Here is a 15,913-nt window from a genome sequence, read left to right on the forward strand (position 1 = left end):
TTTTGCAACCCCATGGACTGTAGCCCGCCAGGCTGCTCTGTCCATAGAATTTTCCAGGCCAAGAATACTGGAGTGGGGTGCCATTTCCTTCTCCAGGAGATCTTCCCAACCCAGGGATCAAACCTACATCTCCTGCATTGGCAGGTAAATTCTTTACCATTGCACCATTTGGGAAACTTTTTCTCTTAGAAGCCTTTATAGTTAAAATAGGAATGGAATGATAAATAGCAAATCCACAAAATCCAGTTTCAAACATTAAATTGGATAGATAAGTAACAAGAAAGTGTTTGTGTGTCAGGTTTTGAATATCCAGCATCCCATATTATCATGTTTTGATGAAAAAAATGAGAGCACTCTAATGAGAACAAATGGGTTCAACAGATTATCTTCCCCAGAGCAGTCTTTGCCTAGAAATCAGTATCATATTGATGTTATGTGTAAAGTGCTATTGGTTCACTATATTATCTACTGGGCAAGTGTTGTGGCCCAACAGTTTTTGTGTTCTCTTCATTGGTGCACAGTCTTATTTGTGTTTACCTTTCTGTGGCTTGTGAGAACACATTATGAATAATAATAGCTAGAAGCATATGCTACTTATTAACCATACTGGTTTAATATTTCATCAAAGTCCATAAAATATAGAGTCATATGTTTTCCCAACTGGAACACTTAAGGATACAGGGACACTTTAATAATTATATGCAGCAGCAGGTATAATCCGGGACTGTCCCAGGTTTTGAAGGATAATTTTAAAATTTAGGTAATGGAGATTTAATGCACAGCACAGGATTTATAGACACTGAGCCTGTATGATAAGGGCTTTCCAGATGGCTCGGTAAAGTGTCTGCCTGCAATGCAGGAGACCCAGGTTCGATCCCTGGGTCGGCAAGATCCCCTGGAGAAGGAAATGGCAACCCACTCCAGTACTCTTGCCTGGAAAATTCCATGGGCAGAGAGCCTGGTAGGCTATAGTCCATGGGGTCGCAAGGAGTCAGACATGACTGAGCGACTTCACTTTCACTGTATGATAAACTTGAAAGTTGCTGAGACTAGACTTTAAATGTTCTTACCACAAAAAGAGGAAATGATGATTGTGTGATGTGATAATGGTGTTAGATAATGCTACAGTGGTAATCTTATTCCAGTATACAAATATATCAAACCAACATGCTGTATACCTTAAACTTACAAAGTGTTGTTTGTCCGTTATGTCATGGTCTAGGTGTGGGTTGGAGAAGAATTTCCAGACATGAGACAGAATGAGAGGGAAATAAAGTTTATTAGAATGGGAGATGCTGTTAGAACAGTGGGCCAGCTCCAGGGAGAACTGACATTGAGTGGGGGTCCTTAATCTACTTTTATACCCAGGGTACAAGGAGTGGGATAGGGGTCTTGTAGGTCATTTGCTAATTGGATGAGGCATGTGTACTGGGTGGGGGAGGAGTAAGACAAATACCTTCTCCCTATGGGGCAGGAGGAGAGACAGGTTATACTGCTCAGGAAGACTTGAAATCCATTAATAGTTACAACATGGGGGGAGGCGATAAGGGTCTGGTCTTTCCATTCTTGCATTCCAAGAACCTCCTTGATTTTACCTGCTCTTTGATCCTTGAGTCACCACAAATTGTATCTCAATTAAAAAATTAAAAATTTTAAAATTTAAATATAGAAAAAAATTTAAACTGTGGAAAATATTGACTTGTACAAATATAAAAAGAGCATTCACTAAATAATAAGGGAATGGATAAAAAGTTCTAACAGGTTCCAAGGAGAATACTAAATATTAGTCTTTATAGTTAAGTAAGGCATGCTGAAATGAACTAACAATGGATGCAAAGCTGACAAACTGGTCAGTATCCATCAGGAAAATAATCAGTTGCATTTGAGTGGACACAATTTGCATTTCTGTGGACAAAAAATCATTTGCATTACTATTGGTTTTCTTCATTTTGTAGAGTTTAAAATAGCTTAAAGATAATCGCAGCCACACAGGTGTATAACTCACTAATTTCTGACCCACATCAAAGGCCTTCACAGTTTTCCCTGACACGAGCAGGCTAGGCACCTGCTTAGTTATATGTCACATATTCTTGCTGTTGTTTGCATCACATGATCTGAACTTAACTCCTAATTGCTGCTTTGGTGGATTTTTTTTATTTTTCATTTATTCTTAGACCCTGTGTTGGTTCCCTCTTAAAAAGAGGATTTTTAGTAACAAAATTGGAATTTTATTTCATTGTTTGTCAAGTTGTACAATATTAAGTTCTACTCCTCTTTCATATTTGAGATTGGCCAGAACCTAAACTGTTGTTATTTTGGGGGGAAAATGCTACTTTTATTCTGTTTTGGTTGCCTCCTCTGGGAGGACTGGGAGCATTTTGGCAGGATGAACTGAGCAATCTGCAGCTGTTCAAATACTTTGAGCCTTTGGATTGATTGTGGATTTTGCTTTAAAACCCCCCCCCCCCCCACTTAAAAAAAAGAATGAAAGAAAATCCAACAGTCAATTGCATCTACTACTTTTTTTAAAAAAACTGTTGTTTGGTAAGCTGCAGTTTTACTTTTGTAACCAGAGGCTGTGTTTATTTTCAGCGTTGGCAGTTCTGCCTAATGAATCAACTGGTATTGAATTCACAAGGGGAGGTGCCGTTTCCCGCCCTCCATCTGTTTGCCAAATGTGTGTGTTCCCTCAACTCTTAGTGGTGGCTTCACTAAAAAGAGCCATTAGCAGGCGGGTGTTCTCACTGATTTCTCAGTCCTCTGTCTGACTGCTTGCTGGTATTTTTCCCTTGTGGTTCCGTAGAGGTTGTTTGCCAAAGCACCACACTTGTGATTCTAGAGAAAGTGTGTGTCTGTTTGTTGTTTAGGTATAAAGTTTGGCTCTGCATTACTCATAGTTTTAGTTTGGTTCTTGAGCCTTGGTTTGGTCCTTCACGATGGGGTGTCTGTCTCTAAGCAGTAGTGTTGCCATGGGGATTGAAATTACTCCAAGGAGGAGACAAGAGCTCCAGTGAATCCTAGTAGGCTCTCTTAAAAACTGGGAACCTGTGATGAATTTCTTTGGATTGCACTCTATTTTCAGCAAATCCTTCTTTAATTCTTTTTCTTCCCTTTTCTTTTAAAAGTCTTATTGGTAATAGGGAGGAAGTTGTTTTATTAGCAAAATTTGGAGGTATCTTTTTCATGTTTTACTTTAGTTTGTATTAGTCTTTTAGGTCAGTACTTCTCTTGAATGTGCATATGAATCACTTGAGATTTTGATGAGATGAAGATTCTGATTCAGTCGATTTAGGAATCTGAGATTTTGCATTTCAATTCAGTACAGGCCACACTATGAACAGTAAAAAAAAGCCTCAGGGCACATAACTTTGGTACTTTTTCCATGGCCTTTGGAATAATTTAGATAGTCAAAGAGTAGAATGATTTGGTTGGTGTTTAGTAGCAAAGTATTTGGAGATATTTGCCTTCACATTGGTATCAGGAACCAGGTAGAGGAGTCAGACAACTTTCTACCTCTTCCTAAGATAGACCTTCACATTGAACATATGTTATTTTGTTTGAGATTTTGAAATTTCTAGGACATTTTACATACCCAATTTCAAATCTAAACTTGAAATGTTTTTTCGAAGCAAAGTATGAGTTATTTGGGAGTTCTATTACTTGTGTACAAAAGCATTGATTATGTTCTTTTTCCAGTGACATGCCTCACTTCTTGATATATTACTTAAGCTTTAAAAATAATTTCCCTGACATTTGATTGTATTTTAATATCACTGTCTCTTGTGTACTGTGCGATTTTACTTAGCCTACTAAACACTTTTATAAGAACTGAGTGTTATCTATGAAGTCTTTTGAGTACTATTAAATGTTATTACTCTATTCTGACCTAGATGATGAACAGTAAACTATTTTAAATAAGGCTACTGACCCACTGAAGAGCTGTTCACCACATATATACACAAAGAAGGAACCTAATTTAAGCACTGCATTGATCTCTATTACCCTCACCTTATTCCCCCAAACTTCTAATTAGTTTTGGAAGTTGCTGAAAAAGAGGAAGTACAAAAACTTGCTTTTAAAGTAAAGGATAGGCCTCCCGATGCTTACCACAGGCTGTGTTCTTACACTGACTGTATAGAAAGAGGAGGCAGAGTAAATCCACCCCATATACACCTCAGCCCAGGCAGGCCCTTTACCTGGTCTGTATTGTGAATGGGGAGACATGGAGGAAAGAAAAAAAGAGAAAAAAAAAAAAAATAAAGTAAAGGATAAGGATCATGAGAAAAAACTGTTCAATACTTATAAAAAATACTGGCTAACTGGAGGAGGCTGAAAGAAGAGTATGAAATTAAAATAGCAAAAGAGAAATGCATATGTAAGGGGAGTGAAGAATATAGATGTTCATGACGAGCGTGTCAGGGGAGAGAAACAACTTTTTCTCCACTCTCTCAGGTTCAGTTATTGGAGGCCTGTGAATTGAGGTGACAAAGGGCAAATTTGCAGGAGAAAAGAGTTTATTTATGAATGCAGTCTGCATACAGTGATGAGTAACTCAAAAAAGTGGTTGGCATTTAGGGCTTCTGTACCCAGTGCAGTAGGGAAAAAGAATTGGGTAGAGAAAGGCTCCTGTGAGAAGACCCAGCAGGTTTCTTTAGGAAACACACGTGTTTCTTAGGGAGAACAAACGTGAGATAAGAACATCTGTGATAGTATTTGTTTGTGCAGGTGTGAGTGTTTTTTTCTGTTTTTTTCATAGCCCTGAAACTCTCTTGGAGAGACTTTCTTGGAGAGCCTTGTTTCCTAGAAGATACTACTTTAAGTCAGATAAAGGAAGCTCTGACAAAGCTTCTTTCTCCATTTGTTGACTCTCAGATGTCTTCAACTTAAGATCATCTTTGTACTAATCTTTGTACTCTAAGGGTGTGAGGTCTGAGTGGATCCCCACAGGGTAAGAGGGCACATGCACAGTGAAGAAGGAAAGACAAGGTTAAAGAGGAGGAAGACTCAGTGGATTGTGTGATGCAGGTGTTATTCACAGTTCTCCTCATTTCCCTCTCTGGAAATTTGCTTAGGACTCCTAAAGTTAAGCGGCTCTTCAGAGCACCTCTGCTCTCAGAGAATTTATTCTAAATGAGAATCTACATCAGCCGGACACAGGTACAGTTATTTTGGAGCCTACATCTGTCTGGCTACATCAAGCCTGAGGCTCCAGGGTCCGTGACAGTCACATTTTATACCTAGGTTTTAATCTTTAGTTGCAATTCTTTTTGAAACAGATAAAACATATTTATACATCTATACTGTCTGTATATATATATAATTACATATATATAATCTATATATATAATTGCTCAAGCAAAAATCTAATGTCGTTTCATATACTAAGTATTGGGTTGGCCAAAGTGTTCATTCAGGTTACCATAAGATGTTACAGAAAAACCCAGATGAGCTTTTTGGCCAGAACAATAATAACTGGGCTAAATAATAACTGGAAAAACCCAAACAAGCTTTTTGGCCAAAACATTAATAAGCCTGAGTGACCCATCAAGGGGATAATTTTGTATGTATTCTTAAAAATTTGAATAAGAATTCTGTTTGCATATTTTCTGTGTAGCAGTTACTATTTTATACAGTCTTTTATTTAAATGTATTATTATTTTTTCCTAGTCATCAAACACAGACAACCTGTTGGGATCATCCTAAAATGACCGAACTCTTTCAATCCCTTGGTGAGTGTTATTTTAGTTAATAGTAATTAATTGACTTCAACAACTTGAGAATTGTATATTCTTAAATGGACTCTAGTCACCAGTTTTCCGTACGTGGCATATTATGTTTAAAGGACCATGTCATGGGCATGTAAAAGCAGTTGAATTTCTAAGGGCAATGCAGTAAACAGATTTTACTTTTCTTAAGAGAACGTATGGTTCACAATAGCATGAATTCAAGAAGGTTGATTTTAAAAGAAGTGTAATTGGTTTTACCTCCCTCATGTTGTATCATCTTAAGCTTCAGCTTTGTGTGAAAACAAAACAATAGAGTACAGCAGCCTGTAATCCACTGCTTCATATTTACTTTTTGCTCACTGTTTATTTAGTAAATATTATTAAATTAGCTTGTCTAATTTCATTCTGTCTAACTAGTCATTAAAAGCTAAATTCACTTTAATAAAAATGCATGAGAACACGTGAGATGAGAATCCTAACATTGTAAATTTCTAGTAGACTATGGCTGTGAGCTAATTATTATTACTGCTTCTCTTAGGTCATTCCAGTGGCTTTGAAAGAGTTTCCTTACAGGGGATCTAAAGTGCCATTGGAGAAGGGGAGTGGCACCCCAAGGCTCTAATTCACACTGCCATTTCAGCAAGGAGGGGGCACTCCTTTTATCTCTTTATATATCAGGCTTCTGTGTGAGCTTTCTCTTGGATGAGTGAGGACAGTTGCAAAGGTTGAACAAGCAAAAGACAAACCATTGGATTGTTTTAGTTTGTAAAATGAGCACGCCAATGTTAAGAATTAGAGACTAACTCTTCTAATTTCTCTTATGGATACTCTATCTTTAGGAAACAAAGAAAGAAATCCCAGTGTCTTTTTTTCTCAACTTGATGCTAAATCTTTCAGGTTTTTTTAAATTAAGATAATATGTAACATTACATTAGTTTCAGGTGTACGGCATAATGATTTGATATTTGTATATATTGTGAAATGATCACCATGATAAGTCTAGTTAACATCCATCATCAAACATAGTTACATAATTCTTTTTCTTGTGATGAGAATGATAAGATCTATTCATTTAGCAACTTTGAGTAGGCAATATGGTATTATTAACTGGAGTTAATCTATCATTTCTAAAGATTTGAATATTGATTATTGTATAATTTTAGCCAGATTGATTAAAGGGTGGAAGAAGCAAATAGAGCAGGACAGAAGGAGCACAGACATAAGACGTGCTTTGTGAGTAGTGAGACAGACGCCTAGGTGGCAGAAAACCGATTGCCCTTGTGGGGAAATGCCCTGGAAGAGAATCCCTCTTAGCAGTAGAGAAGGCAGCCTATGGTGTGATGTATTTATTAAGTCATGGAAAGTCAACAGGCCATGTTTCCCTTTCCTCATTTCCCTCCTTTTCCTGTTTGAAAATGCTTTCTTGAGATCCATAGAGCATTGCTTTGGAAAGTATCTCACCATGGTTCTAATGAACATTTGATTATTTTCTTGTAAATGCTGTGGATTTTAGGAAAAGACCTTTTCATGTGAAAAGACATAATGATTTTCCATCATTGAAGTGAACAGATATATTCTTGCCATTCAGTGTAAGTTAAATAATCCTAAGCACGCTTTTTGAATGTGTTCCATTTTCCATTTCAGCTGACCTGAATAACGTACGCTTCTCTGCCTACCGTACAGCCATCAAAATCCGAAGACTCCAAAAAGCACTATGTTGTGAGTTTATTCTGCCAGATTTAATCACTCTGTTGTTTGGATTGCCTTTCTTTCTTTTTTTTTTTTTTTTTCTTTTAGGACAAAGATAAATGAAGAGGGTGATGTGTTTTTTGAGTTAATCTGATTTTCAGTGTACCTCGCTCAAGGAGTTGGCTGTGTTTCTGTGAATGCTCTATTCGCCCCATCAGCAAGCATGCAGTAGTAAAACAAATGAACATACGCCATTCTCAGTTGGAGAACAAAATTAACCAAAATACAGGAGTCACATAAAAAGCTTTTTCAAAAATTATGCTGCCACCCAATTTAAAAGGATTAAATCAAGGAATTGAAGTAGTAGATCATTGCCTTTTTAGTACTTTGTATTCATCTGTAGGATTCATTTGGAGCATAGGGTTCGGAACAGTTTAATTCAGAGCAATCATATAATAAAGAAATACTGAAAAATTATATTCCTGATCCAAATTTGAATTGACCATTGTTGTCGTTCAGTCACTAAGTCTTGTCTGACTCTTTGTGACCCCATTGACTGCAGCACACCAGGCTTCCCTGTCCTTCACCATCTCCCAGAGTTTGCTCAGATTCATGTTCATTGAGTCAGTGATGCTATCTAACAATCTCATCCTCTGACACCCCCTTCTTTTGCCTTCCGTCTTTACCAGCATCAGTGTCTTTTCCAGTAAGTCAGCTCTTCACATCAGGTGGCCAAAGTATTGGAGCTTCAGCTTCAGTCCTTCCCATGAATATTCAGGGTTGATTTCCTTTAGGATTGACTGGTTCTGTTCAAGGGGCTCTCAAGAGTCTTCTCCAGCACCCTAATTCTGTGTGCATTTAGAGCTCTGTGTTCATGTAACACAGTGTCTTGAGACAATTAATATTATCAATATGAACTTTAACCTGTAGAGTGTATGTTCATAATGGTAATCTATGATAGTTTTGGGTTCCCCTTTTAGCTCAGTTGGTAAAGAATCTGCCTGCAGTGCAGGAGACCCGGGTTGGGAAGATTCCCTGGAGAAGGAAATGGCAACCCACTCCAGTATCATTGTCTGGAAAATCTCATGGACAGAGAAGCCTGGTGGGCTGCAATCCATGGGGTCGTGAAGAGGCGGCCACGACCGAGGGACTAACACACACACATGATAGTTTTACTAAAGGATTATTCCTTCTCCCATAACCTAAATTTAAGTATCAATATGAATGCTTTGCAACAGAGTATAGATTCATGCTACCTGGATTCTATCTATAGCTTCTATTCTTTTGCTTTAATGATTGAGTCTACTCAGAGAACTTTTAGCCCTTATCAGGTAGTTAATATGGAAAGTGACATGTGCCTTTATGCTTATGACAGTGTAACTTGAATAATTCCAAATATTCTTGTTGCTACCTTTTGTTAACAGTTGTTGTAGGTCTAGGCCATTCAGTGAAGCTTTGCAGGTTACCCTTAGAAATGATATATTAAGGTTAAAAATCTGCTAGGTCAGTAAAAATTAAAAGTACAGTTTAAGCTGGTTATGTGAGGAGAGTTGAGGAAAGAGATGTGTAGAACCATTCCAAGAAAATATAGCAAGGCAAAGCTTTAGAATAAAAAACACTTAAGCTATGTTTGGGCTTCCCTGGTGGCTCAGCTGGTAAAGAACCCACCTGCCAATGCAGGATATGCAAGAGATGTAGTTTCAGTCCCTGGGTTGGGAAGATCTCCCGGAGAAGGGAATGACAATGCAGTCCCATGAACAGAGGAGTCTGGCAAGCTATGGGTCGCAAAGAGTTGGACCCAACTGAATGACTAATGTGGTGGAAGCTACATGTGGAAGAGCTGTCTGAAGGGCTGAAAAAACCTCCAAGTGAGGGAGTGGACAAGAGGCTGACATGGCCTGGAAGCCCATCATTCTCGAAGCGCCAACAATGATTGGCAGATTTTAGCGGTCACAGCAAGGATGGCAGAATGACCAGTTCCCAAATAAAAAGCCTGTGCACTCTGGTGATCTGTATGTTCAGCCGGAAGGGAAGAGGAAGTGAATTGGGAGCATGCAGAAGGGATTTCAGGGAGCTCAGTCGGGCCAGGGTACCAGCAGTTTTGAAAAAGGCTCAGCTGCAGGTCTGGTGTCCAGCTGACAGACCTGGAAGGACTTCTCAGGCCGGATGAGCTGTAGAATGAGGGCAGATGACTCAGCCACAGTACTGCAGTGGGCAGTCTTTCCCTTCTCCAGGGGATCTTTCCAACCCAGGGAGTGAACCCAGGTCTCCCACATTGCAGGTGGATTCTTTACCAGCTGAGCCACAAGGGAAGCCCAAGAATACTGGAGTGGGCAGCCTTTCCCTTCTCCAGGGGATCTTCCCGACCCAGGAATTGAACCAGGGTCTCCTGCATTGCAGACGGATTCTTTACCAACTGAGCTATCAGGGAAGCCTCTCCATTGACAGGAGATGGCTTTGTATCACTGTGAACATGGGTCCAGATTTCAGTAATACTTGTGGGCAGATAAACAGATTAAACACATTTACTTGTTTTCTTCTGTGGGTTCTCTGAGTCCTAAAGAAAAAACTCTCTCCTTCAACTCATCCCTTCAAACTGGAGAGGAGCAGAAGAGACATGCCTCCCACCTCTAAACTAAATGACCTTTAGTGGTGCTGACTTAGAAATGGGCTGGGTTGTGTTTGGTTGCGAACGTTCGAGGTGATGTCCTCAGGGCCACCTGGCCTCCACTTTCTCAGCCCCCATTGAGCTCCTAGTGAGTCCTTGGCACCCCTGGTCCAGCTCACCTGTTTATGATTAATCTGCTCCTTCCTCTCCCATCTTTTCCGTTTACTCGAAATGCCTTGACCCTTCCTCTGCAGTTGTCTGCAGCCCTTTATTCCCTTCCAATGCTGTTAAAAATTTACTTCTTTTGGAAACATTTACAAGCGAATCCCACCTGCCTCCAGCTTTTCCAGAACTTTATGATGGCCTGTAACGACTTTCTCTCCCATCGAGCGCCCCTCGCGTGCCTTTGTGTGACAGATAATGTGAGGAGGATTGCGCCGTCTGCACCAGCACCTGCTTTGAATCAACAGTTGTCTCTCTCTGTGTAAATCTCCGCCCATCATAGTGTCCTCACCAAGAGGGCATGCTGTCGTTGCTAATATTGTTCTTTCATTTATTGGGCTTCCAGATTGAGCAGGGGATAAAACAGTAGAGACTTTGTTCCCACACTCAAGGAATGTCAATTCAGACACAACCCCCCTGCTTCCAACAGCCTTGCTGCCCTCCGCATGGAACGGCCTTTACCACGGCCAGTCTCTCCATCCTCCTCATTCATCATGGCCCACAGTGGACCCTTGTAGTTCGAGAGGATGCTGAAAGGGCAAGCTCTGTTTTCTGCTCCTCCTGCCTGAAGAGCTCATTCCCTTTCTTTTTAGGTCCTAGTTTAACTGTCATGCATCTCTAAGCAGGCTTTCTGGGCTACTCTACTCCAAATTAGGTCACTCCTGATTTTGCATCTCATAGATTCAGTTCTTTTCTAATGTGACACTTGTTTGTTCTTCAGACTCTCACAGTGTTATATTTGATATTTGGATATTTTCTTTATAGATTGAGATACTATAGAATGCTTTCTGTTTTGCGTAAGTTAGGAGATAGAGCCACTCGTGGGTGTACGTGTTAGGCGATATCTAAGATCAAAGTACCAAGGGAACAGAGGACAAGTAAGAGCTCAGGTGAAAGACGATGAAAGCTGATTGTTGGAGGGGAGATGAGAACACAGATCTGTGAGCAGGTGGGAGAACTAAGGACTGGTGGATTTGGTACTTGATAGATTGCAGAGAGTGAAAAGAAAGTGTTAGGGTGTCTCGGGAGTTACAGACTAATGATCTATGGACGGTAGTAACAGCCTTGTTGTTGAGTCACTAATTCGTGTCATGTCAAACTCTTTGCAACCCCATGGACTGTAGCACGGCAGACTCCTCTGTCCTCCACTATCTCCCAGAGTTTGCTCAAATTCATGCCCATTAAGTCAGTGTTCCTATCTAACCATCTCTGGATTGCTGTGTCATGAAAAGGCAAGACCTTTATTTGCGCGCATTAAGGTGGAGATTCCTGGAAGAAGATAGTATATAGCTCTGATTGGGAACAAAGCAGCAGGAATGTGGATCGGATATTCAAGCAGGAGATGAGGAAGAGAATCTAGAGTCTTCCAGAGAGAAGTAATAACCACAGTAATGAAGGTGAATGAGAGCATCAGGCTTATAGAGGGAAAGGGCAGACATGAGACCTTGAGCACCACTGACATTTCTGAGATGTCTGGGGAAGAGGAGCTAGGAAAGGTGCTATGAAGGGATAAACATTTCAAGAGGAGGAGAGTCATAGAAGCCCAAGGTCGGATGCTAAACTGTGTGTTTTTGTAGAACCGAAGAAAGGTGATCCAATTCCATTCAACCCCCTCTGCTTCATTGTGGGTTTAAAGAAAAGCCTTAAAGTTGGTAGAAAATGATTCTTCTGTTTATTTCATTTGCTGCATGACTGAGCCGTCATTTGTCTCTCTTTGAAAAGAGAAAAGCATCATTTTCTGTGATTTAAATGTAGTCTGTCGTTAAAGGTACCTAAATGTGACATACTTCAGGGAGATGTATTCCTGGCTTAGGCACGAAGGTAAAGTGTCAGAATAAATCACTAAAAATTGAAGACATGGTAGTCTGTGGGATGTGGCAAATCACTGTCACAGCTACAAAGTGTATCACAAAGGAGACTTTTCTAGAAAAAATTCAAGGACAGCCTGATCCAGGAAGTGGTCTTTTTGGAATTCGGTCTTTTGTCACTTCATGCCATGTGGGAATGTAATAGCGGTGCTCTGTTGCTGGCAGAATCAGTGTTGGAATTCAGAAAACTTAGAACATTTTGGCAGTATTTGAATACATTTCTCTATATCTGTGTGGAATTATAGTTCTATGGCTCTGTCATTTATTACGCACTTCTCTTTGTCAAGCATTCTGAAGAACAAATTTGAATTTTACTCCTGTCCTCTTCAAGGTTATAATTGAAAATAGTGTACCGTGCCAAGAAATGGGGTAAAAATGACGATGAAAATTCTAGATGGTTCTTTATGTTTTTTTCTGACACCATCTAGAATGCTTACACAGGTCACTTTTGTAATTAGCTGAAATTTTACTATCTGAAGGAAATGGATTCATCTTTTATCTACATGTGTGTGTTTTATGTTCTCTCTCTCTGTTGAAAGAAATGACTTCTCTGTTGATTTAGAAATCATTTTAATCTGTACAATTTTAAAGGTGTTCTTTACCACTGTAGATAGCTTAGGAAAAAAAAATAAATCATTCTATGGTATTTAAGCCGCTAAAGTAGACACATTTCATAAATGTCTTTAAAAGTTAAAAATTACTGGTTATTCAGTGGTTAAAAAAGATACAAAGGAAGCTGTTTGTTTATTTTATTAAACTGTCAAAATAGGTCATATTTTTGAGAGAACAATTTTGTATTATGCAAAACGAAAATGTTATTTACATATAAAAAAAGTTTTCTGAAGCTTATTTTTTAATGTTAAAAAGTTAAGTATGGCGATTGGGGAAGAATTTTATAACACAGTAGTTTCCCTGAGCAAACCTTAAGTTCACATGGGTTCTGTAATTTTCCAAACCTACAGGTTTATATTTAGACATCATCTCCATACTCAATAAATGTATAGATATGTGGTGATTTGATAATCTAACGTGTTTTCCTGTTTTCAGTTAGCTACTGATTGACTCAGAGAGAATTAAAAGAAAAGATTAAAGTTCTTCTATTTGTCCAAACTCTTCCTCTTGGCCTTGGAGGGCCTCGCCTGGGCCAACATGGCCTGCCATCTGTGTGTCTGCCTCACAGTAACCACACGCCACCCCGTGTGTGACCACACACCATCATACTGCCGTCATCATTTCTTGGAGCTGCCTAGACTTCTTTGAATTCTTTTCTTTTCTCAAGCAATTTTCTCTTCCTGGAATTCTTTCCTTGCTGTACATGGATCTCTTGTGTCTTATCTATTGTTTAAGGTCCATTTCAAATCCCACCTTCCCAGGGAGCTTTCTCTAGGCTGCTTCTCCTCCCCTGGCAGTAATAGCTCTCGTAGAAATCCATGTCTTCTCTTAGGGCATTTTCAGTTAAGTCATCAGAATGCTTATCCTCCTTCTCAGACTGGTGATTTTTGAGAGCAGGGCTCTTCTATTTTCTGCTCTGTGCCCACTCTGCATGCTCTAGCACCAGCCATGCCCGTGTAGAGTTTCCATCCATGAAGAGTAAGCCATGGAAGGAAATACATGAGAGTCATGACTGGGGGTCCTGGCCTGTGAGCCTCTTTCACCCCTACCTAGTTACAAGTTACTTATTTGCCAAAGTGTCATGGAAGGCAAACCAGTTTGGCACCAGATTTTGAGGGCCTTATAAATTAGGCTTGGGCTTCCCAGGTGGTGCTAGTGATAAAGAACCCACTTGCCAGTGCAGGAGACATAAGAGACATGGGTTTGATCCCTGGGTTGGGAAGATCTCCAGGAGGAAGGCACAGCAACCCAGTCCAGTATTCTTGCCTGGAGAATTCTATGGACAGAAGTGTCTGGCAGGCTACTGTCCATAGGATCGCAAAGAATTGGACACAACTGAAGCGACTTAGAACATAGATAAGACTTGACTCAGTAGGCAGTGGAGAGCTATTATTTTTCTACAGAACCTATTTTAGGCACTAAATATCTTCAGTGAACTTTGTATTTAATGATGTGCATGTAGAGAAACTATTTAAGAATGATCAGGTTCACAGTGATATAAAGAATGTATGGGAGAGTGGTGAGTGGGCTGTTCTCAGGAGTTTGAAAAAGAGCAGTGTCATATTCTAGGTGTTCTACCATAAGGAATAGAGCTTCCCAGGTGGTACTGTGGTGAAGAATCTGCCTGGCAATGCAGGAGATGCAAGAGACTCACGTTAGGTCTCTGGGTCAGGAAGATCTCTGTATCTGTTACGGTTAGGAAATGGCAATCCGTTCCAGTTTTCTTGCCTAGAAAATACCATGGGTAGAGAGGCCTGGTGGGCTACAGTCCATGGGGTCACAAAGCGTCAGACTTGACTGAGCGACTGAGTACACACACACACACACTCACACTCATACTCACACACACACTCACACACACATCCCCCATAAGGAATAGACTTAGAGATTTATGCTTTCCTACATTCAGAAGTACAAAGAGGCTGAAGAGAGGAAAACCAGAAAAATAAAGTAGGAAAAACTAATATTCTATAGAGTGAAAAATGAGGTCATATTGAGAATTGTCAGGAATATAGATTCAAAAGTGTGAATGTAAGAGATGTGGATAAAAGAAGAGTTTAGAGATGTACAAATGGAAATGCTGTTTATTTCTTTAAAAACTGAAATTAGCTAAAAAGGATAGATTCTTAAATTGAAGAATCAAGCTAAAAACTAAGACTGTAAGGACTTTGTTTCAACGTTGTTCTGTAATGTAGTGACTGTACATATTCCTTTTTCTCACCTGATTAGTGGATCTCTTAGAGTTGAATACAACAAACGAAGTTTTCGAACAGCACAAACTGAACCAAAATGATCAGCTTCTTAGTGTTCCAGATGTCATCAACTGTCTGACAACAACTTATGATGGCCTTGAACAAATGCATAAGAATCTGGTCAACGTTCCTCTCTGTGTGGATATGTGTCTCAACTGGCTACTCAATGTATATGATACGTAAGTTTGCATTTTTTCCATTAAAATATAATCATTTGATGAAATTTTTTGACAGTGTAAAATATCTGAATTTTTGTAAGTGAATTTTTAAGAAAGTACTTTCAAAGTACTTTTCCCAGTGGAAATATTTATGTTAATTGTTGAGAAGGAATGACTTTCCAGAAATTGAGTTCTTAACCAACAATGGAACAAAAAAGAATGTCCATCTATGATTTTAAGATCTTGCTTCAGTTTCAAATTTGTAGTGTTTTTAGTCTCTGTGCTAGAGGAAACCTAATGAAAAAAGTCTGATTTCCTTCCTCAGTTTTTTAGAGTATTTTTTCAAAAGATGAAATTTCATATTTATTGTTTTGAGTTTAAAAATTTATTGGTTCATTATAATCCACTCTGCATTTTTTTGTATGACTACTTAAGAGCAATTTGGATGGCAGTTAAAAGGATTTAATTTCTCTTTTGGTATTGGCTTTATTTATTGCAATTGTGGTTATGTGTATATATTGTTTTAAATAACATATGCTTTAGGCCACTCTAATATCTGTAATTTGATTAGATACTCAATGTTACATAGAGAGCACTCCCTACTTCCAGCATGACTCATTTGCCATTAATTTGACTTTCTTGAATGTGACAGTGCATTTGTGAAATAATCAATTCTAGAAAGCCCTGCTGTGGGCTGACATTTCTGAAATATTAGGAATTATTCATTCTTCTGGTAGGGGGTTAAAGTATGCAAAGATGAAATAAGAAAATTAGAACT

The 15,913-nt window shown here is 39.2% G+C and overlaps 1 protein-coding gene and 1 non-coding gene across 11 annotated transcripts in view; both read left to right on the forward strand.

The window, feature by feature from the left end:
* Positions 1–15,913, forward strand: part of UTRN (utrophin) — a 545,759-nt gene that overhangs the window by 455,248 nt on the left and 74,598 nt on the right. For all 10 annotated transcript variants that reach the window (XR_009690701.1, XM_061130409.1, XM_061130407.1 and 7 more), the window contains 3 exons: positions 5,668–5,729; positions 7,371–7,445; positions 14,955–15,156. Coding sequence is in view for 9 of the 10 variants with exons in the window: in XM_061130409.1 (XP_060986392.1) it covers positions 5,668–5,729; positions 7,371–7,445; positions 14,955–15,156 (339 nt within the window). In the remaining variant the exon portion in view is untranslated. The remainder of the gene's footprint in view (positions 1–5,667; positions 5,730–7,370; positions 7,446–14,954; positions 15,157–15,913) is intronic.
* LOC133047382 (small nucleolar RNA SNORA51) lies at positions 4,091–4,226 on the forward strand. Its single transcript, XR_009690743.1, has one exon. It is a non-coding gene; the product is annotated as a small nucleolar RNA SNORA51 (small nucleolar RNA).

Source organism: Dama dama, chromosome 26, assembly GCF_033118175.1.
Source record: "Dama dama isolate Ldn47 chromosome 26, ASM3311817v1, whole genome shotgun sequence".
Lineage (NCBI taxonomy): Eukaryota > Metazoa > Chordata > Mammalia > Artiodactyla > Cervidae > Dama > Dama dama.